This window comes from Panthera pardus, unplaced genomic scaffold (genome assembly GCF_024362965.1).
Source record: "Panthera pardus isolate Hobbes unplaced genomic scaffold, ASM2436296v1 HiC_scaffold_8, whole genome shotgun sequence".
NCBI classification, from domain to species: domain Eukaryota; kingdom Metazoa; phylum Chordata; class Mammalia; order Carnivora; family Felidae; genus Panthera; species Panthera pardus.
In genome coordinates, this window is record NW_026527013.1 from 58,231,421 (window position 1) to 58,252,411 (window position 20,991).

The following is a 20,991-nucleotide window of genomic DNA, read 5'->3' on the forward strand; positions in this document are numbered from 1 at the left end:
AGGACTGAGGGCTGTAGGTCCCCAGGGACCAGCTGTGGGTGCCGCCACTCGGACTCCTGCGCTGGAGGGACACTGGGCACGTGGTTGGCACACAGAGACAGGTCTGGGTGTGACTCCCCACCCCGGTGTGCCCCCAACCCCCTGACTTTGGACAAGCATCAGTCTTCCTGTCTCTAAAATGGGAGTGATCACAGCAGCAGCGATTGGCTGGCAAGTCTGCCAAGCGCTTTGGAGGTTAAATGACTGAAGGATGTAGGGCCCGTAGGGAGCTGTGGTTGGGTTAACTGTCATTAGTCATATAGAGAAAACCCTCCTGCAGACAGTGCAAAGTGACTGGAAATTATGTCTTTTTCTGAAAGACAATGCATGTGCTTAGTTCAATTGCCACACAGAGTATATAGAAAAAATTTGGTTTCAGGGGCGCCTGGGTGACTCAGTTGGTTAAGCGTCTGACTTCGGCTCAGGTCGTGATCCTGTGGTCCATGAGTTCCAGCCTGGGCTCGGGCTCTGTGCTGACAGCTCAGAGTCTGGAGCCTGCTTTGGATTCTATGTCTCCCTCTCTCTCTGCTCCTCCCCAGCTCATGCTCTGTTCTCTCTGTCTCTCAAAAATGAGTAAATGTTAAAACAAAATTTAAAAAAAAATTTGGTTTCTCCCTTCCCTGTCTGACCCCAGTCTCCCAGTTCCAGAGTCCTGGAGGGGTGCAGTGTACCAGCTTCTTAGGAATCTTACTATATACCCCCACACCCCCCAATGCCTACATATACACCCAGGCACACACACATGTATACACACACACTCAGTCGTGTACACATGCACATACTGCTGGGAAAATAATTAAAATCTCTTGCCAACCCAGAAAACCTCTCCACGAAGATAGAAGAGAAAGAAAACAGTTTTGTTATTGAATAAGCATTGAACCAGACTGCATGCATCATGGGTAATCCGCTAAAGAGGTTGCAAAGAAGAAAACGACAGCTTACCTTTTTATACAGCCTGGCAGACACAAGCCATTGCCCACGTGCTAGTTGTCTTTACCCAGAGGAAAAGTGAAATTCCTCCCATCCTTTGACAAGCAGGCAGTTGCGTCCTGGGACCTGGCAAGAGGGGGGACAGGCACCAACCTTCTGAATGTTTACATTTTAGAGAGGGAGGCTTGACTCTGAGAAAACCAGTCCCAGGATGCAAAACCGTCAAGAAGCTTATTTAGCTTTTATTTATTTTTAAAAAGTTTATTTTATTTATTTATTTTTTTTGTCATCTCTACACCCAATGTGGGGCTCGAACTCACAACCCTGTGATTAAGAGTCACATGCTCTTCTGACTGAGCCAGGTAGGTGCCTCCTTATTTAGCTTTTTTTTTTTTTTAATTTTTGGAGAGAGAGAGAGAGAGAGAGAGAGAGAGAGAGAGAATCCCAAGCAGGCTGCATGCTGTCAGTGCAGAGCCTGATGCAGGACTCAATCTCATGATCTCTGAGATCATGACCTGAGCAGAAATCAGGAGTCTCATGTTCAACCAACTGAGCCATCCAGGCACCCCGTTATTAAACTTTAAAAGAGAGTGACATACCAGGCACCTGGGTGGCTCAGTTGGTTGGGTGTCCAACTCTTGATTTGGGCTCAGGTCATGAACTCACAGTTTGTGAGTTCGAGCCCCACGTGGGGCTCTGTGCTGGCAGTGTGGAGCCTGCTTAGGATTCTCTCTCTCTCTCTCTCTCTCTCTCTGTCCCCTGCTTTCTTGCTCTCTCTCTCTTTAAATAAATAAACTTAAAAAAAAAGAGAGAGATTTACATACATCTCAAGGAGACAGAGATATAGCATTTACAATGTCAACTTTTCTAAAGGAAATGCTGAAGTGTGGGAGAGGGTCTGGTTTTCCTGTCATGCACCAGATAAGACTCAATTTCTTTAGTTTTAGGTTTGTATTCACCCCTACAGGGCACACTCATACATATATACACACTCACACACCGCCATACACACATTATAGGCACACACGCTCTTGTACACATATACACATGCGTCTGCATACACACATAACACTCTCATAAACACTCACACACATGCATACATGGACACAGACATGTGTGGTGGTGCTCACGGCCTTGTCCACATCCCGCCAATGGAACCGGGTTATATACTTAGTTCTCCATCTTGCCCTTTTCACTTGACATTGCACCACAGAGATTGTCTCTTCCTGGTAGAGGAATTAATGATAATTAATGGTAATGCAGACCCCTAACTTTTAGGTGAGTCAATATTCCCCTAGGCGCTTCATCTACATGCGTGCTTTTAACCCCCATACCCTAAGGGTTGCATACTACTATACCCCCATTTTACAGATGGGGCAACAGAGGCTCAGAGAGGCCCCGAGGGCCACACCTGGTGCTGTTTCGTGGTCTTTAAGCAGTGACGTTCTCCACCACGTGCATGCACAAGAGCGAGTGGGGAGGGGACCGGGGTCAGCTGAGTGGGTCGTGTTTGGTTCTGCCACGAGCTCCTGGTATGGCCTTGCAAGAGTCCTTCCCAGCTTGGGCCTGGGGTCCCCCTTCTGGCAGGTGAGAGGTTGGGCCTGTGGTGCGTCCAGGCCAGCTCTGAGTTTTGCTGGTTCCAGGTCCTCCAAACTGTGGGTCCATTAGCTCCTGAGAACCAGGCGCTGCCCTGCCGAGGCTCTTCAGTGACTCGGGCATGGAAGGCCCTTTCCTGCAATAATGGAGAACACCCGGCATAGGAGTGGAGGGTGCCTGCTTGTTGAGGATCTTTCGTCCCTGTCCTCACCCATGTCCCTGCCCCTATTCCCTTCCTAGTCATTAATTCCAGCTCAGGCTTTGCGTTCTTATAAACTGATGTAAACACCAGTCATAGCTGAGCCTTGGTAAGGTGTGTCTAGCTTTCCTCTCCGGGGTTAATGATGCCCTGATTTTTATTTATTTTTTTCCTTTGGCTTAGCTTTCTATGTTCTGGAGTTCCCAGAGCAGTGCATGGACCATGGTAGATACTCAGCAAGAGTGTGTCGCAAGAGTGAAGAGTTCTTGGTGCTGCGGGGGGAGCTGGAGAAATCAGAGCAACAGAAGACTGTTCTAATCTCTTCATAGCTCTGAACAACGGTCTGGTCCAAATGTCTGGTCTTCACAGCTATCCTGAGACTGATGCTGTTCTTTCTCACCCTTCTTTTCGCAGACTGAGAAACTGAGGCAGAGAGGTTTCAGGTCACATAAAGTGGGTGGTGTGGGATGTGGCCCTGGAGAGCTGTGGGTAGAGAGAGGCCCCAGGGTCACTCCCCCAGGTTATGAAATTTTCTCCTCCAAGGGGGGATATGCACTTCACTTCATTCATTCTCCAACACCCTGCAAGTGGAGTAGAAATGATTAGTCCCACTGTCTAGGTAGGGACCAGAAAGGTAGGAGAGGGGATGAGGAGTGCCCAAGGCCACACAGCAGGGTGTGGGGCTGGGATGGGAACTGGTTGGCCCCGCTTTCTCTGCACCCAGCTACCTGCACCTGGGGTTCTGGGCCATGAGAGAGGCCAGCAAGGTGGTGCTTGCGTGGGTCTGCTTTTGAGACAGAAAACTTTTTTTGGTAGGGCTTGGTGGCGATTAGAGAGTATGTGTGCTGGTATTTTAACTAATCTCTATGCCCAATGTGGGGCTAGAACTCACAACCCTGAGATCAAGAGTCACATGCTCTACCCACTGAGCCAGCCAGTGACTTTTTTTCCGGCTGAAAGTTGTGCACATAATGATTGGAAACCACTTGGGCAGAGTGAGTGCAAAATGTGTAGACTCCAACCCCTCATAAGATGTCCTTTGTTGCATATGCATTCATCTCTCCTGTAGAACGTGAACTTGTGGAGGGCAGGGCCCTGCATCACGGATCTCTGCCCAGCTCAGCCCTGGCTCAAGAAAAGTGAGAAAGACCAGGTTCCCCACTGCGGGTGAGTTCTGATCCTCTTCGCGAGGCTCCCCTCTGAGTAGCTCCTTGGTGGCAAGGGGCCTCCCGCTAGCTCAGGGCTGAGCCCTCCAATGTGCCAAGTGGAGAAAGGGGGAGAGTGGCTCCATCTGGGCCGGAGCTGTCAGATCTGTGCCATGGGATGTCCTGATCCTGCCCTCTCCCTGGTCCGTCCTCCCAGGGCCCGCCCCTCAGATGCTACAGACACAGAGTCGGCTTGCTCCCCTTAGAATATGGTTCTGGAGACCCACAGCATTGCGAAGGCAGAGAAACCGGTGATCATTGCCACTGCTGGGCCTTAGACCATGCCTCTGACTCAAAGGAAGTGCCCTTGGGGGTTAAGAGCCCCGGGTTTGGTGTGGCACCAGAAGCTTCGGTTGCTCTTTCTGACCTCATTTTTCCTGTGCTGCACTGGCCCTTGGAGATGACCCACTGCTGGGTCTTTCAATGCTGAGGGAGGTGCCTGGCCTCCCACGTGGGCTGTGACCACGCTCACACATCAGGTGCCCCTCTCGGTGCTGACTGGGTGCCCTCCTCGTGAGCCCTTCAGTGCGGCTCAGACCAGCCTTTGCATGAATCCACTCTGCTTCCTAACTTGGCTGCTACCTGTCATGTCTCTCCATAAGCCCAGATGCCACTGAGTGGCTTGAGACCACATGCAGCACAGCCGGGCACGCCCCTGCATCTGTCTCCCAGGCTCCCGGCCTCTACAGAGAACCTAAGTGCCGTGCAAAGCCCACTTTCCAAACAACCGCCAGTCTGGAATTGGGTGCCACAGCTCACAGCAATAGAGCAGGTCAGATCCCTACCCCTTCAAGTAACAGCTGGAGGGAACAACTGTGAAATCCCCATCCCTGGGTGATCTGTTAGAGAAATTAGGTCACACCTGTGATAAGGTGCAATATGGCCCATAAAAAAGAAAGTGAAACTCTCTCTTTTAGCCATATTGCTGAGTAAAAGCAGAATGGAAGAGAACCATGGTATATATGTGAAAACAAAAGACTAGGCATCTATTTTCCTTTATAATGGATGTATTTCCTTAGCTCAGTATTTCTTGTCAAGGGAATCTGATGGAAGGCACTGGAAGTTGGCAAACCTTTTCTGTGAAGGACCAGATGGTAAATATTCTGGGCTTCACGGGCCGGAGGTCTCCATCGCAGCTCCTTGGGTCTGCTGCTGCAGCCGGAAAGACAAAATGTACATGGTGAGTGTGGCTGTGCCCCCAGAACATTTTATTCACAAAAACAGGTGGTGGGTGGGATTAGTAGGAAACAAAAACACTGGAGTTTTGAGAGGAAAATACTGGAGAGATAGCTCGGAAACCATCGGCCAGGCATGCAGAACTCCCCTCACAGAGGGAATGAAGACACTCTCAGATATCCCAGCAACTGGACTGTTTGAGTCCTCCCCTTGGGCGGGGCTAGCAAATGTCACCCCAGGAGCAAGTGGCTTTGGTGGGGGAGGGTTGGAGTGTTGGGAAATCTTGGGCTGCAAGTAACTCAGGGAAGTCTGAACTTAGGGAACATTTATCGAAACAAGTGGCATGTAGCAAAAAGTCCCATGGCTGGTTCATTCCGTGGCTTCAGCGTGTTATCCAGGACCTGGGTCTCTCCACGCCCCCAGGTGGTCCCCATCTATGGGTCAACTGCAGCTGTCTCTGTTTGTCTCCTTGTCACTGCAGGGCAGTGCCTGCAGCCCCAGTGGCACACAGACTTGAAAAGACTTGGCAGAGAAAACCCTTCCAAAAGTCCCTCCAGAGATGTCCCTCTAGATCCCTTTGGCCGAGACTACTCCACATGGCCTGTTAAGCTAGCTATGGTACAAGCAGTGGCTTCTGTAACCGCTTCATGCAGGACTTCCTGATGAGCTGGGACAGCCTCCTTGTTGTTGCAAACAAGGATGGGGCCAGCTGGGGCCGCTAGGGCTGGCAAAGAAGTGGGGTGAGTCAACTACACCCCAAACCCTCTTTTCTCTCTCTCTTTTTTTTTTAACGTTTTATTTATTTTTGAGACAGGGAGAGACAGAGCATGAACAGGGGAGGGTCAGAGAGAGGGAGACACAGAATCTGAAACAGGCTCCAGGCTCTGAGCTGTCAGCACAGAGCCCGACGCGGGGCTCGAACTCACGGACCATGAGATCATGACCTGAGCCGAAGTCGGCCGCTTAACCGACTGAGCCACCCAGGCGCCCCCCCTCTTTTCTCTCTTGATGACTCCCGGCTGGGCCCTGTGTGAACGGCTGAAGCCATCTGGTTGGTGGCTGTCTTTAAGGGTCAATGGTAGAGGGGGCAGGACCCCTGAAAACATTTTCTGGGTTTTGGTTTTGGGTGACTGGCCATTCTCCTGCGGTAAAGCTCCCAGCATCTCTCTGCTCTCTGAATCTGCTAGCAAACCACACACACCCTCTGTTTCTGTGCAATGGACTTGCTGTCCTAACCTCGCAGTTACCAGGTTAGTTCAGCTTCGGTGACAGGGACTCCTGCCCGTGTCTGCTCTCACCCTGCCCACCCACACTGCACCCTGGAGGGTTGTTCCTGAAGGACTTCCCTGCCTGAAACCGAGGTGCCAAGGCAGCGACCGACTCCTTGGTGTGGCATCCAAGGCCTTTCATGATTGGCCTCATCTCTTTTTCCTGACATCCTCCTGTGTTTCAACCGTCCTGGAAGCAGGGTCACCTCCTGCCCCCCTTCCCACCTCACACGTCCTGGCCTCTGGGCCTTGCTTGCTCCCCGTGATCTTCTGGCGGGACGTCCCTCCCTGCCCTCCCCAGGATGCTCAGTACTTGCTGGGCACAGGAGTCCCTTCTTCAAGAGAAATCTACATGGAATTGCAATATGAAAAACAATAAAAGTGATGGTTCATTATCGTACATTTTTATTTTGTAAGTTCAAACTGAAAGCATTTGCTCATCATAAAGTCGATCAGTGAGAACAGTGGTGCTTTCTTGGCGGATGCAGACCAGACGGGGCTGAGCTGATGGCTGCCATCTCTTGCCAGCCTCAGCCTCCGGATCATTTCCCTACTATGGTGTGCTGCTCAGTGTCCGGAAGTCCTGCCTCACGCAGAGTCGATGTTTTCTGAGAGTCCTCCACTGAGATACTGGGACAGCCTTCAGCTGAGATGAGGAAAGGAGCGGGAGGAATTCAAAGCCGAATCTCTGACAATATCTGCCAGCAGGAGGGCAGAGACATCTTGTTTTTAATTACAAATATGAAAGTCAGACAAAAAGCACCTCGGGCTTAAAATAGACACTAAAGCGAAGGCTTGCTTGTTTACCTGCACACCACCTGGAGGGCCTGAGTGGCTGGCTCTGGGGAGCTAAGAACCCCCTCACACCACATGCACGGCTCCCCTATAATCTCACGAGTCCACTCAAGTACTGGTTGTTGTGGGCACCATGCTTTGGGAAATGCAGACTACAATGACGATGCTACTAGAAATAACGGCAGGTGAAGGATGTTTATTGTCTTAGTATCGAGCAGGGACTGTGCTCAGCACTTTCTCACTCAGTCCTCACACCAACCCTAGAAATGATTTTTCTTCCCATCCTTCATGTGGGGAAAATGAGGCTTTAGAAAAGGTTATTTTTGGCCAAGATCACACGGCTGGCTAAGTAGCAACGCTGGCACCAGGGCCGAGATCTTGAACCCAGTGCCTCTAGAAGATGGATCACGACGTGCCGAACAGGCCTCCTTGACACACGGAAATGTGGCAGCTTCTAGTGTGTGTGTGCAGCAGGCACCGTGGTTCTGCTAAGAGGAAGTTGGGGAAACAGATCTGTGGGGGGCTCTCTGCAACCATGGCTTCCATGGCCAGCACTGCCCACTCCCAGAACTGCTCTGCCTTTGCAGCAAGAAAAATAATCCACAGATTGTGGAGAAGGATCAGCTCATTTGAACTCACGTGAGTAGTGTTCTTAGAACCCTCTGTATAAACACAGAGAATGTGTTTGCGCCTCACTGCCTACAAGCACACTTTGCTCACCGCGGGCTTCGAGTAGCACAGTTGCAAAGTGCAAAGTGACAGACACGGCCCCTGCCCTCCCAGAGCCTGGCCTACTTGGGGACAACCTGCGCTGGTCTAAGTGGACCCCCTGGGTGGTGGCAGAAGCAGGTTTCCAACTGGCTCCAGTTTCCATGGACCTGGCTCTTCTGCCTGGTGTAGCCTCTCGCTGGAATCTGGCGACATGGGCTGATGGGCATCACGGCCACACAGCTCTGCACCAGAGAAGAGCCATCTCGATCTAGCATTGTCTCCTTCTGGGAAAATTCTAGGGAATTTGCTGACCACTCCTGTGTAAGCAAGAGTCCCGTGCACTGGGAAACTCGGGAGAAGCTACCAAAATGCATTCTTTGAATCCATTGTGCTTCCAAGAGCATGGATGGCCAGGAAAATAGATGGATTTCCCACGTGTTATTTACATGTCAGCCCTAAAGCATATTTTGGGAGTGCCTGTTTTCTGATGATGCTCAACTGGGGGCTGAAGCAGGCAGCTCCATCCCTACCTTCCAGTCTTGGGGAAGATATTGCAAAGGCTGGGTAAGAGGGCAGGCGGCAGGTAGCCAAAAGGATATGCTTCCTCTCTCCTTCACTCCAGGGCCTGGACTATGGGTGGCCTAGGCCAGTTGCATGCAGCCAGGGCCAGTGTCCAGAAGGTCATATGCACTTGAGAGCCGGCCAAGGGCAGCTTGGATAAGTCTCGTCCAGGGCACTGTGCCAACCTGAGTGGGCCAGGGTAGCAGGGCTCCCCATCTCTGTCCCTGGCACTGCCCTGGCCCAGGGTGGAGTTCCTCTCTGCTCACTGTGGTTGGGCTTGAGTGCCTGAGCTGTTGGCAACTTGTGGTCCACCGCTAGCCCCGTTTTGGGCAATGTCGTTGCAGTAGAAGAGTATCATACACGAGAATAGAAAGCCTTTGTAAGACTGAAACCAGAACAGAGCAGAGAGAGAAGTCTTCCTTTAACATCACAGGATGTTGAGATAATTCCCCTGCTCAGACACCAGGTCCACAGTCCTTGCTTTTCCAGGTGTTGGTCACTTATCTGCAACCTTCTTTTCCAACCTTAGTAGCAGAGCCTATGGCCCCGGCAACCTGACCCAGCTCTGGGCCTTTGCTCAGCTGTTTCTGTGATGTCCCCATCAGCTGCACCCATGGGACTGCTTCTTCCTCATCCTCCGAGGCCCTGGTGAAAGGCCTGCTCCTTGACAGTGCAGTCCTTGAGTCCCAGCAGCATGAGGTCCCTCCATCACCCGATTCCTATGGCACTCACCCTGTGTTCTTCCTGTGCTGTCGCCACACTTGGCCTTGTAATGTCTTGTCCATCCTAGCCGACTGGAGGTCCCTGAGCACAGACTCTGCTCACTCCCTATCACAGCACCAAGCACACGCTGCTATGCACATGGACCGCTATGCCTGCAACACACATGTCCAGGGTGACTGGCTGGGGCCTGTGGCTCTCTCCATTCCTAATGCCTCCTGTGCAGATGTAGCAGGAGGTCCTACAGCAAACACTGACTTCAGTACTCATTGCCTTCTTCCACCAAATCTGAAGGTGGGGGGATGAGGTCTCGGGGGTTCATCCTGGCCACCAGGCAGACATCGTAACTGTCATGCATGAGGACATCAATGGCTACAACATTCCACTGGTTTTCCCATGGGTCTAGCTCCAGTATTTCTTTGGAGATAACTTCATGTCGATCTGAAAAATAGCAAGGTAGGAAGACAAAAATATCATGGGGGTAGTAAATTCAGAGGCCATTTTCACTCTATTTAACAACTTCCTCTAAAAGGCATCAAGTACCAAAATGAAAAAACAACTGAATAAACATACTTTAAATGGAAGGCACAATGCCCCTGACATTTGAGAAACTAACAAAGGCTATGTTACAACTCACATTCAGAAATTATTTGACATACTAACAGGGTATACTACTGTCTACATTTGCTAATTTATTAATGTTGGGAGCTACAGATGAAATTGTCCTATTTCTACACCTGTAGGGGAGATACAGCTTGTGACCTTGTATGAGTTGCTGACCTCCCTGAGTTTATGTTTCCATAAAGGCAGACAGGGATGCTAATACTAAGCCAGGGTCCTTGCAGGAAACAGATGGCTCACCCTATCTGGATGATTTGAAGAGAATTTAGTGAAGGGACTGTTGGAAAGGTGTGGGCAGGGTTCAAGAAGACCCACAAGGGATGGCACAATCCTCCAGGGATAAGAACATCAAGGGCTATTACCACCCCTAGACCTGAGAGGCAGCAAGGGGAGGAATAGGGACTGGACTTGGGGAGGGCAGCTGTCTGGAGAGTGCAGCCTGGTTGCAGCAGACATAGGTGGAGAAGATGGAGCAGTCATCCTCAGCAACCCCACAGGGAGGAGGCAGGGACAGGAAATGCCCTGACTCTACCCTCCTTTCACCCAACAATCTCTGCTCTTGCCTCCCATTGGCTGAACCCAACCAGAAGCCAGAGGAGAAAGGTGTCTGTGAATGCACCCAGTATACGTCGGCTTCGCAGGACATAGAGCATGACAGAGAATGGGGCAGGGTGAGTCTGGAGGGGCAGATGGAAGATTCCTGGTCTGGATGACTATTTCATAATTTTATGATGATCAGAGGAGATAATATATACAAAAGTGCCCAATCCTGGCATATTATCAATTTTTGAAAATGGTCCATATGTGCCTGTAAAGGATGTGTATTTTGTAGTTGTTGGTGCAATGTCCCATATACACTCATTGGGTCATGTTAGCTAACACTTCCATGTATTTACTGATTTTTGTGGGCTTGTTCTTCCAGGTACCGAGAGAGTTTTGTTAAAATATTCCGCTAAGATTATGGATTTGTCTGTTTCTCCTTTTAGTTCTGTCAATTTTTAGTATACACATTTTGAGTCTGTTATTAAGTACATATAAATTTTACCATTTATAAATTTATTGTTATGAGTGATCTTCTTACTCTAGAATAAGTTCCATCAGCAGTCTTTTGCCTGATATGATAAATACTAAAAAGTCAGATTTCAAGAACCATTCTAATGATTTTTGTCTTTTAACTGGAGAATTTAATCCATTTATAGTTAATGTAATTACTGATCTATTTTGGTTTAAATCTACCACCTCATTTGTGGATTGTCCTTGTCTCACTTTCTTTTCTCTCTTAACTCCATCTTTTAGATTGGCTGAGTATTTTTTATTATTCCATTTCCTTCCCTCTACTGATTCAGAAGTTATAAACCCTGTTTCTTTCTTTCTTCTTCTTCTTCTTTTTTTTTTTGGTGTTTATCCTAGAAAGTAAAACATGCATACTCAACTTATCAAGACCTAAAGATAATCAATGCTTGACCCTCTTCTTGGAGGGCTTTAGAATAGTTTAATTATATTTACTGCCCTCCCAATTTATTAGCAACTGTTGGTGTGCATTTAAATTCTACATATCTTTTAACTGTGCAAGACATTATCATTATTGTTTTATACAGTAAATGCTCATTTAGAATTAACCCACATATTTACATTTTCATTGCTCTTCATTATTTTTTGCATCTTAGACTTCACCTATGATAATGTATGATAAAGTATATACTGTGATAAAGTATATACTTTAGAGGAGGTCTACTGCAAACCCTTCAGCTTTCATTTCCCTGAAAATGTCTTTTTTTCACCTGCATTTCCTGAAAGACTCTTCACTCCCCAAACACCAGAAAATAGTAAAAACTGATATTTATTGTATGTGTACTGTCTACTGTGCTCACTATGTGCTGGCTGCATTTGAGACACTGTGTTATATCATCCTCATAAATAAGCCTGTGAGCCAGCACTCTTGTTATTCCAGTTTTACAGATTTGGAAAAACTTACAGCAATTAAATGCTGTGGCTACAGGCATACAGTTAGAAGTGGCAGACCCGGAATATGCACCCAGATACGCAGTTCTCAAAACCTGTGCTCGTAACTACTAAGCTCTATTGAATGAAGGGGGACATCGTGGTATCACTGTATTTTCCACAGTATATTGATGAGGACAATGAGTGGGACCTAAAGCTTATATAAATTTGGTGGTCCTCTTTAAGGAAAATATCACAAAATTACAAATACAAAATTAGTTATAAAGGTGAATATTTTTTTCCAGCTTTACTGAGGCTAATTGACAAAAATTACATATGTTTAAGGTATACATTGTGAGATGAATACCACAATCAAGTGAATTAACACATCCATCACCACACAGTTACCTTTGTGTGTGTGTGCATGTGTGTAGTGAGAACACTAAAGCACATTTCAAGTATACAATACAGTATTGCTAATTGTAGTCACCATGCTGTATGTTAGATTCTCAGAACTTACTCATCTTATAACTGAAAGCCTTTGACCAACATCATCAGTCTCCCCACCCCAAGTCCCTGGCAACCACCATTCCACACTCCACATCTGTGAACATCACTATTTTAGATTCCACATATAAGTGAGATGGTATAGTATTTGTTTTTTTGTGTGTGTCCAGATTATTCCATTTAGCACGTTGTCTTCCCAGTTCATCCTTGTTGTGGCGAATGGCAGGATTTCCTTCTTTTTCATGGTCGAATAATATTCCTGTGTGTGTGTGTGTGTGTGTGTGTGTGTGTGTGTGTGTGACATTTTCTTTATACTAATTCTGTCCAGTAGAACTTACTGTGATGAAGGAAATGTTTTATAATCCATGATGTCCAACACAGCAACCTTTAGACACATGTGGTATTGAATAATTTGAAATATTGCTAGTGGGACTGAGGAACTGATTTTGAATTCTTATTTAATTGTACTTAGCTTAAATTAACACAAAGCTCTAAATCTCTTTTTGCTTTGATTTCTTTTTTTCAATACCTATTTGATCTGTCCGTTTATGAGAAAGGTATCTTAAAGTCCATGCAGATTTTGCGGATTTATCCATTTGTCTTATGATTTGTATACATTTCTGGTAGGTATATTTCAAAGTTGTTAAACACAAAAGGGTCATGCCCTTTGTGTCAGTTCAGGTTCTTGGTAGCCACAGCAGAAACCAAATTGGGCTGGCTTTCCAAAAATGGGGATTTATTGCAAGGAAGGTAGGTCAACAGATTGAGGAGAGCTGGAGGCTTGGCGGGAGGCCCTGTCAGGGGAGAGCACTACCACTGCTCCTTCACACGGCTGGCTGCTGTGGCTGTGGGCACTGCTGCTGGAAATGCTGTCAGCCCCTAAAACATGACAGGCGTCCAGTACAATGTTCCATCTTCTTGCTTGTTACTCCTATTGAGATGAAACGGCCTTCTCCATCTTACTACCATTGTCTTGGAATGTGTCTTTTACCGTTGCCACATCTGGCTTACTGTTTTTTTGTTTTGCTTTGTTTCAGCTGGGAGAAGGCTTCTGGCGTCCTTCTGCAACTTAATGCAGGCTGGGGCCTTTTACAATTTCCAAGTAGACAGTTTTCTTCACTAATTTTGCTTCCTTCTGCTCATTGCAGTGTTTATTGGGGAGACATTTTTTAAAAAACCATGTATGCCTATTACCAGCTTTTCTAGAAATCTCTTACTTTATTTATATGGAATGAAAATTATTGCATCAGTGGCAAGGAAGTGAAGAAGACAGCCAGTAAGCTCTCTTGAGTATGAAAGCTCTGAACTAGTGTTCTAGAAAACAGGCATGCTTGTGGGGGGCTTGAACTCTCAGGAAGAGCACAGACCCCTGCCACGCTGCCCCTCTCCTCCCCCGCCCCAGAATCACCTGGGCAGGGCCACACGTTCTGGTGGGGCCATCCTGGATGCTGTCCTAAATTTCTGCTAACAGAGCTCATAAAGCAAGGAATCAGGGGTTGGCATTTGTACCTACCTATTTATGAGAGTTTGGGTTCTGGAAACATTATCACACTAACAAGGAGAAAGAAACTGGAGGTTGAACTCAATGTCAGCTTTTTTCAATTCAGCTAATATTCCAAAAATAAACACACTTAATTATTAAAGGAGTCAAGAAACTCTCCCTGCATCCTGACACTTCCAAGAGTAAGTGGTCTGAAACATTATTTTACATGAAGTAAATAGAAGTTTTGAGATAAATAATGAGCTGTCAAAGAAATTCCATCTATGTGGTAGACTGTCTTGGATTGCACCCCTAGGTATTTTAGGGGGGTGCTGTCTGTCGTTGGTGGTACCTCAGTGGAAAAATCTGAGAAGCACACTTCAGTCTAAATTTCATCCTTGAGGGGCACCTGGGTGGCTCAGTCGGTTAAACCTCTGACTTCGGCTCAGGTCATGATCTCACGGTCCGTGAGTTCGAGCCCCGCGTTGGACTCTGTGCTGACAGCTCAGAGCCTGGAGCCTGCTTCAGATTCTGTGTCTCCCTCTCTCTCTGACCCTCCCCCATTCATGCTCTCTCTCTGTCTCAAAAATAAATAAACATTAAAAAAAAATTTAAATTTCATCTTTGAATTCAATCAGACTACCAGAAAGCCAAAAACTTAGAATATTTTAGACCTTTGTAGAGTTGTTTTCTTTTGACTTACTCTTCAGTGAGATGCTAACTTGCCATTTTATTCATTATGGGAGCATTGCTGGGGGCATTTCCCACTACTCTATATGAGGCTATGGGGAGAAGTTTCTCCCATGTTTAAAAGATGTGTACGTTCTAAGCAGTGGCTTGTTCTTCCCTTGAGGGTACTGCACATCTCTGACAGGGAGTGCTTTCCTTTCTGCTCTGGCCTCTAGTGAGATCAGAGATAAATTGGCAGTCCAGACATAGCCAGGGCAAAAGAACTTCGGGCACCTTTATGTACTGACATCACCTCATCTTGCTTGATTTTCTTTTTCTATTTTCATTTTCCTTTCATTCAATTACCTGATTTACTTTAATTTCTATCTTATTGCGTTGTATGCATCTCTATAAGCCATCTCAAGTTCTATTTCATTTTGAATGAAGGGGAATGTGAATAAATAATAAATCATGAAATGAGTAATGGACCCCAGGCTAAATTGGTTTGTCCTCCGCTGAAGGGACCCTAGTGGTGAAGGGGCCACATATCAGTGGAAGGAGCCACTTAACTGCTCCTGACTCAATCAGGAAGAGGAGGGTCATAAATGTCACAAGTAGGCATAACCAGCGGCTGATGGCTTCAGCTAGTGGAAGAAACCAAGAGTCCATTCAAATGGGGAAAAAAACCCCAAATGAATGGCTGAGTATACGTAGTTGTCTGTCTGCAAAGGAGGTGGACGGGGAAGCAATGGTTCTCTATAGCCCTCTAGAGATATCAGTGTAATTATAAAATCATGTTGCATGGTCACGTTCTTTCTCTGTCTATAAATTCAATTAGTTAATCAAAGATTTTATATTTTCCACCAAGTTGTAGAAATGGATATGTAAAACTCCTTTTGATCAAGTGATAATTGACATTCTATGTAATGGTTTGTAAATGAACTCCTACTAAGTATTCTGGGTTTATGTATAAGAAATATAGAATTCATTTTATGCTTAAAGTTATACGGAGGAGTTAAAATAGGAAATGATTCTTTCAAGAAAATATTTTGAGTTTTATTTTCCCAAGAGGAAGACATCTTTTTTATTTTTTTAAATGAGATTACACTTTCCTTAAGCACAGGTGGAAGGTCTATGAGATGAAATTACCTGATAAAGACCATTATATTTAATGTAAGTATTGATATGTTTAGATTTAGGTCACTATTTTATGATTCCTTTTATTTTTGTACCTTGATTTTCTCTTTCCTTCTTTTTGTATTCTTTGAACATTTTTAATATCCATTTTAATTTATCTTGAGTTTTTACACACCTTTTTAAAATAGTTTTTTGAGCAGTTGTTCTAAGGATTACAATACATATACTTAACTTTTAACAGATTAGTATATTATCATTTCAAGTGGAACATAGGAACCATGTAGTTCCTCTTCCTACCCTTGGGGAGACAGTCTTCTCTGTATAACATTAACATACACTGAAAACACTATCAGACCATTGGTTGTAGCAACTTCTTTCTAGAAGAAAGAAGTCTCCAGAGGCAAGAGAAACAAAAGCAAAAATAAACTATTAGGACTACATCAAAATAAGAAGCTTCTGTACAGTGAAGGAAACAATCAACAAAACTAAAAGGCAACCCTTGGAATGGGAGAAGATATTTGCAAATGGCATATCCAATAAAGGGTTAGTATCCAAAATATATAAAGAACTTATAAAACTCAACACCCAAAAACCAAATAATCCAACTGAAAAACGGGCAGAAGACATGGACAGACATTTCTCCAAAGAAGATACCTAGATAGCCAACAGGAGCATGGGAAAATGCTCATCATCGCTTATCAGTGAATACAAGTCAAAACTACAATGAGATATCTATTACCTCACACCTGTCAGAAAGTCTAAAATCAAAAACACAAGAACCAATAGGTATTGTCTAGGATGTGGAGAAAAAGGAACACTCATGCACTGCTAGTGGGAATGCAGAGTGGTGCAGCTGCTGTGGAAAACAGTATGGTGGTTCCTCAAAACGTCAAAAATTGAACTACCTTGGGGGCGCCTGGGTGGCTCAGTTGGTTGGGTGTCCAACTTCAGCTCAGGTCATGATCTTGCGGTTTGTGAGTTCAAGCCCCACATCAGGCTCTGTGCTGACAGCTCAGAGCCTGGAGCCTGCTTCGGATTCTTTGTCTCCCTCTCTCTACCCCTCCCCTACTTGTGCTCTTTCTCTGTCTCTGTATCTGTCTCGAAAATAAATAAATATTAAAACAATAAATAAAAAATAGAACTGCCTTATCACCCAGCACCCACACTACTGGGCATTTACCCCCAAAATACAAGAACATTAATTCAAAGGGAAACATGCACCCTTATAGTAGCACTATTTACAATAGCCAAGACATGGAAGCAGCCCAAATGTCCATTAATTGATGAATGGATATTATTATATATATAATATTTCTTTGTACACAAAGAAATATTATTCATCCATAAAAAACAATAAAATCTTGCCATTTGCAATGACATGGATGAAGCTAGAGGGTACTATGCTAAGCAAAATAAGTCAATCAGAGAAAGACAAATACCATATAATTTCATTCATATGTGGAATTTAAGAAATCTCTCTCTGTATTTAATAAATTTAAAATTTATATATAAATATATATTTAAATATATATTTAAGAATTTACATATATAATATATATAATATGTATTTCCCCTTTGCTCATTTGTTTTGTTCCTATATGTCTATATATAGAGAGAACAAGCTGATGGGTACCAGAGGGGAGGTGGGTGGGGGGATGGGTTAAATGGGTGACAGGGATTCAGAAGTGCACTTGTGATGAGCACCGAGTGATGTACAGAATTGTTGAATCACTGTGTTGTACACCTGAAAGTAATATAACACTATGTTAACTAACTGGAATTAAAACAAAAACTTAAAAAAAAAGAAAACGCTGTCAGACAATGTAAAAATTTTTTCTGCCAACTGTCAAACATATTCTAAAGAACTGAAGAGGAGAAAAGCAGTCAATTATATGAATATCCACGTATTTACCATTTCTGTTGCTCTTCCTTGATTCCTGAGGTTCCAACTTTCTCTACATCATTTGCCTTCGATCTGAGGAATTTGCTTCAACTTTCTTTTTTAGAGGTCTGTTGGCAAGAAACCCTTAGTTCCTCTCCATCAGAGAATGTCTTACCTTAATTTTGCCCTCATTCCTGAAGGATATTTTTACTGAATATACAATTCCAGGTGATTCCTTTTTTTTTTTTTCAGAGATTAAAAATTTTGTTCTGCTTCCTTCTGCCCTGGTTTGAGAAATTCACACCCATTCTAATGCTTTCCCCTCATATGTTATCTTTTGTTCTTCTCTGGTTTCTTCAAGATCTTTTCCTCTATCTTTAGGTTTTGGAAGTTTGGTTATGATGTGTCTGGGTGTGAGTTTTCTTGTGTTTATCTTGTTTTTAGTTTGCTGAGTTTCTTGAATCTGTAAGTGTATTTAGTTGGCCAATTTTGGCAAGTTTTCAGCCATTATTCTTTTAAATATGTTTTCTTCACCCATATTTTTCTCCTTTCTTTCTGGGATCATGATATGAGTATTAGATCTTTTAATATTGTCTCATAGGTCCCCAGGGCTCTGTTCACTTTTCTTTTTCAATTTTTTCTCTTTGTTACTCCGATTGGGTAAGTTTTATTTATTACCTTCAAATGTACTCACTTCTCATTTTTCCCTGTCATTTCCATTGTGATATTAAGACCATTGAGTAATCTATTTGCTATTTCATTTTCCAGTTCCAAAATTTCCATTTGGTTCTTTTTTAAAAAATAATTTTTACTTCTCTACTGAGACTTCCTATCTTTACATAACTTTCAAAAGTAGTCACTCTTCCTTCTTGGAGCCCCATTATTATAATTGCTTTAAAGCATCTGTCTAGTTATTTCAAAATCTTGGGGTGCCTGGGTGGCTCAGTTGGTTAAGTGTATGACCTTGGATATGGCTCAGGTCATCATCTCATGGTTTGTGGGATCAAACCCCACATTGGGCTCTGTGCTGACAGCATGGAGTCTTCTTGGGATTCTCTCTCTCCCTCTTTCTCTGCCCCTCGCTGGCTTGCTCACTCTTTCTCTCTCTCAATAAATAAATAAACTTAAAAAAATATTTCAAAAAAACCCCAAAAGACAAAATCCATGCCATCTCAGAGTTGGTATCTTCTCTTGTCTCCTCCCTTGTGAGACATTGATATTTTCTTGGTTTTTGGTATGTCAAGTAATTTTGAATTACATGTAGGCATTGTGAATATTGTATGATTCTGGGTGTTGTTTAAATCCTGTGGAAAAATATTGATTTTTTTTTTTTAGGCAGAAAACTAACCCAGTGAGGTATGTTCCCATCTATCTTTTGCAGGCTATGCTCCTGGTGTTAGCTCAGTTCTCAAAGCCCTTGCAATGTTACTGGGCTCTCTCCATCTGTGTGTCCATGCAGTGGCTGTGCAGCGACTGAGCAGTGGTTTACTATTCAGATCAGTTTTCAAAGACTTTGGTATACCAAAATATATGGCTAAATCATCCATGTGCACCTTGGGCATGAGCTCAGGAGTTCATAACCAACTTCACGGGACCTTTTTTTTTTCTTAACTAGCTGGGCATTCCACCGCACCACTATTGATGACATCAACACTGTAGCGCACACACTGGGCAGTCCCCAGGATATCTTTAATGGTTCCAGAGAGTTCTCTGGCTAAAGCTTGGTGCTGTATCTGTTGAGCAATGTTGACAATCTCATCAAAAGTGATATTTCCATTGTGCTTAATGTTTTTCTGCTTTTTTCTGTCTCTTGCTGGCTCCTTGAGGACTTTGGTAATCGGGGCAGACGTGGAAGTTCCCACTTCAATCTGGGCCTGTCAGTTTCACTGTGATCCTCAGACCCTTTCAACCACTGGTTGCCTTGGCAATGTCATCACCAAACTTTTATGGAGACAGATGCATTGGGTTGATCTTCTGGGGCAGGGAAGATGTGGCACTGACTGCCTCACCCATGCACCTCAGGTATATGACTTTGATCTTGTTGGTGTTGAACTTAGGTGGTGTGGTGGAGGTGGCTGGTATCAGATGAACCCAGATTTGGGTTGATGAAAGATAGTTGCACCTTCCCTTCCTCTGAGCCAAAAGCCCAAAGCTATGGGATCATTTTCTTGAGCTCACTCCTATCTGCAATCTTCTTGACACTTTTCTGCCCCTAGGGATTCCCTTGTTCTCCTTTCTGGCCTTCTGGCTATAAAGCTGGGGCTTTAGATTCCTGGCTCTGCAGCACACGTTCCTCGAATGTGTTTGCCTCCAGGTCTAAGTGACCGGTAGATTGAGAGAGAAAAGCATTGGGGTCTTTCCTCACATACTTGGGACCAAAGTTCCCTGGTCAGGAGAGAAGGATGCCAGCCCAGACCCTGCAGCTGCCAGGCACTACCTGGCATTGCCTGAAGGCTGGGGTGGGAGAGAAGGGAAAATGAAGAAGAAACCCCCCCCCCCACTTCCTCTAACCCATGGGGTCCTCTTTCTTGTTCCTTGAAACAGAAATAAAGGGCTTCTCTTAGAGCTCTTTCTCTCCACACTTGGTGCAAGGTTCCAGGTTTCAGATTGCTTTTGAGTCTTGGCCAGTGGGTACCAAGGGAAACAAATGAGGAACTTACTGATTTGGTAGTATTGCAAGTTCTGGTTCTCTTCCCCAATTTGCTCATGACCATTTAGTTTCAAGAGTTCTCAGGTAGCTGCTCCATGCATTCTACCCAGGGATATTGCTTGCATTCAGTGGGAGAAACAGGGTGAAAGGCACTTACTTGATCTTGACTGGAACCCAGTTTACAATCTGTTGTTAAAATCAGGCAGATGGCCCTAGCTTTTGGTCCAAAGAGATGTTGGGGAGTTGCCTTAGCAAAGAATAAAGAACAGAGTTCCTATGATACATAAACACAATGGAACACTAGCCAGTAAAAATGAGCAAGGATGATCTCTATTACCTGATATGGAGTGATTTCTGGGAGATACTGTTAAGTGAAAAAATTTAAATGTGTGGTTTTAAAGCATCTCCTCACACATTGCTCATTAGTTGCAAGGGAAAAATAGGAATTATACATTGGAGAAATTAGACAATATCTTGAGCAGGTAAATAAAAACTTCACTGCCAGTGAGGGGTAATGGACTTGACTTGCCTCTTTTTGTCATGCCCTGAGAAGGACATGGTGGATATGTAATATTTTAGCCAGAAAAGCATTACCTGAGTTTGAGCACAAGGAAACATCAGCTGGATCTCAGAAGAGTAATGTTTTATTTAAAAAGGGGGAAGATTGCATCACTTTAAAATATCAATGTTATAAGAGGCAAAATAATGTATGTAGAAATATTTCAGATTTAAGGAAACTGAAGAGACATATCAACAAAATGCAATACCTGCTTATAGTGTCGAGAGGAAAAAATGCTATGAAGGATGTTATTAGGTCAATTGACAAAATTAGGATACTAAGAAGAGAATAAAAGGATGGAATCAATGTTAAAATTCCTAAAATTGTTAGTTATATTGTGGTTAT

The 20,991-nt window shown here is 44.6% G+C and overlaps 1 protein-coding gene and 1 long non-coding RNA gene across 8 annotated transcripts in view; one reads left to right on the top strand and one right to left on the bottom strand.

The window, feature by feature from the left end:
* The first annotated feature begins 2,966 nt into the window (after window positions 1-2,966).
* On the top strand, window positions 2,967-5,536 carry LOC109256079 (uncharacterized). The gene is made up of 3 exons (XR_002075500.2): window positions 2,967-3,217; window positions 3,834-3,931; window positions 4,127-5,536. It is a non-coding gene; the product is annotated as an uncharacterized LOC109256079 (long non-coding RNA).
* A 1,264-nt stretch (window positions 5,537-6,800) lies between these two features.
* KBTBD12 (kelch repeat and BTB domain containing 12) overlaps window positions 6,801-20,991 on the bottom strand; it is a 76,264-nt gene continuing 62,073 nt past the window's right edge. For 5 of the 7 annotated variants that reach the window (XM_019430984.2, XM_053896780.1, XM_019430985.2 and 2 more), the window contains one exon: window positions 6,801-9,641. In XM_019430984.2, the coding sequence (XP_019286529.1) occupies window positions 9,460-9,641 (182 nt within the window). In that variant the 3' untranslated portion in view covers window positions 6,801-9,459. The remainder of the gene's footprint in view (window positions 9,642-20,991) is intronic. The other 2 variants (XR_002075489.2, XR_002075488.2) reach the window with 2 other exon arrangements.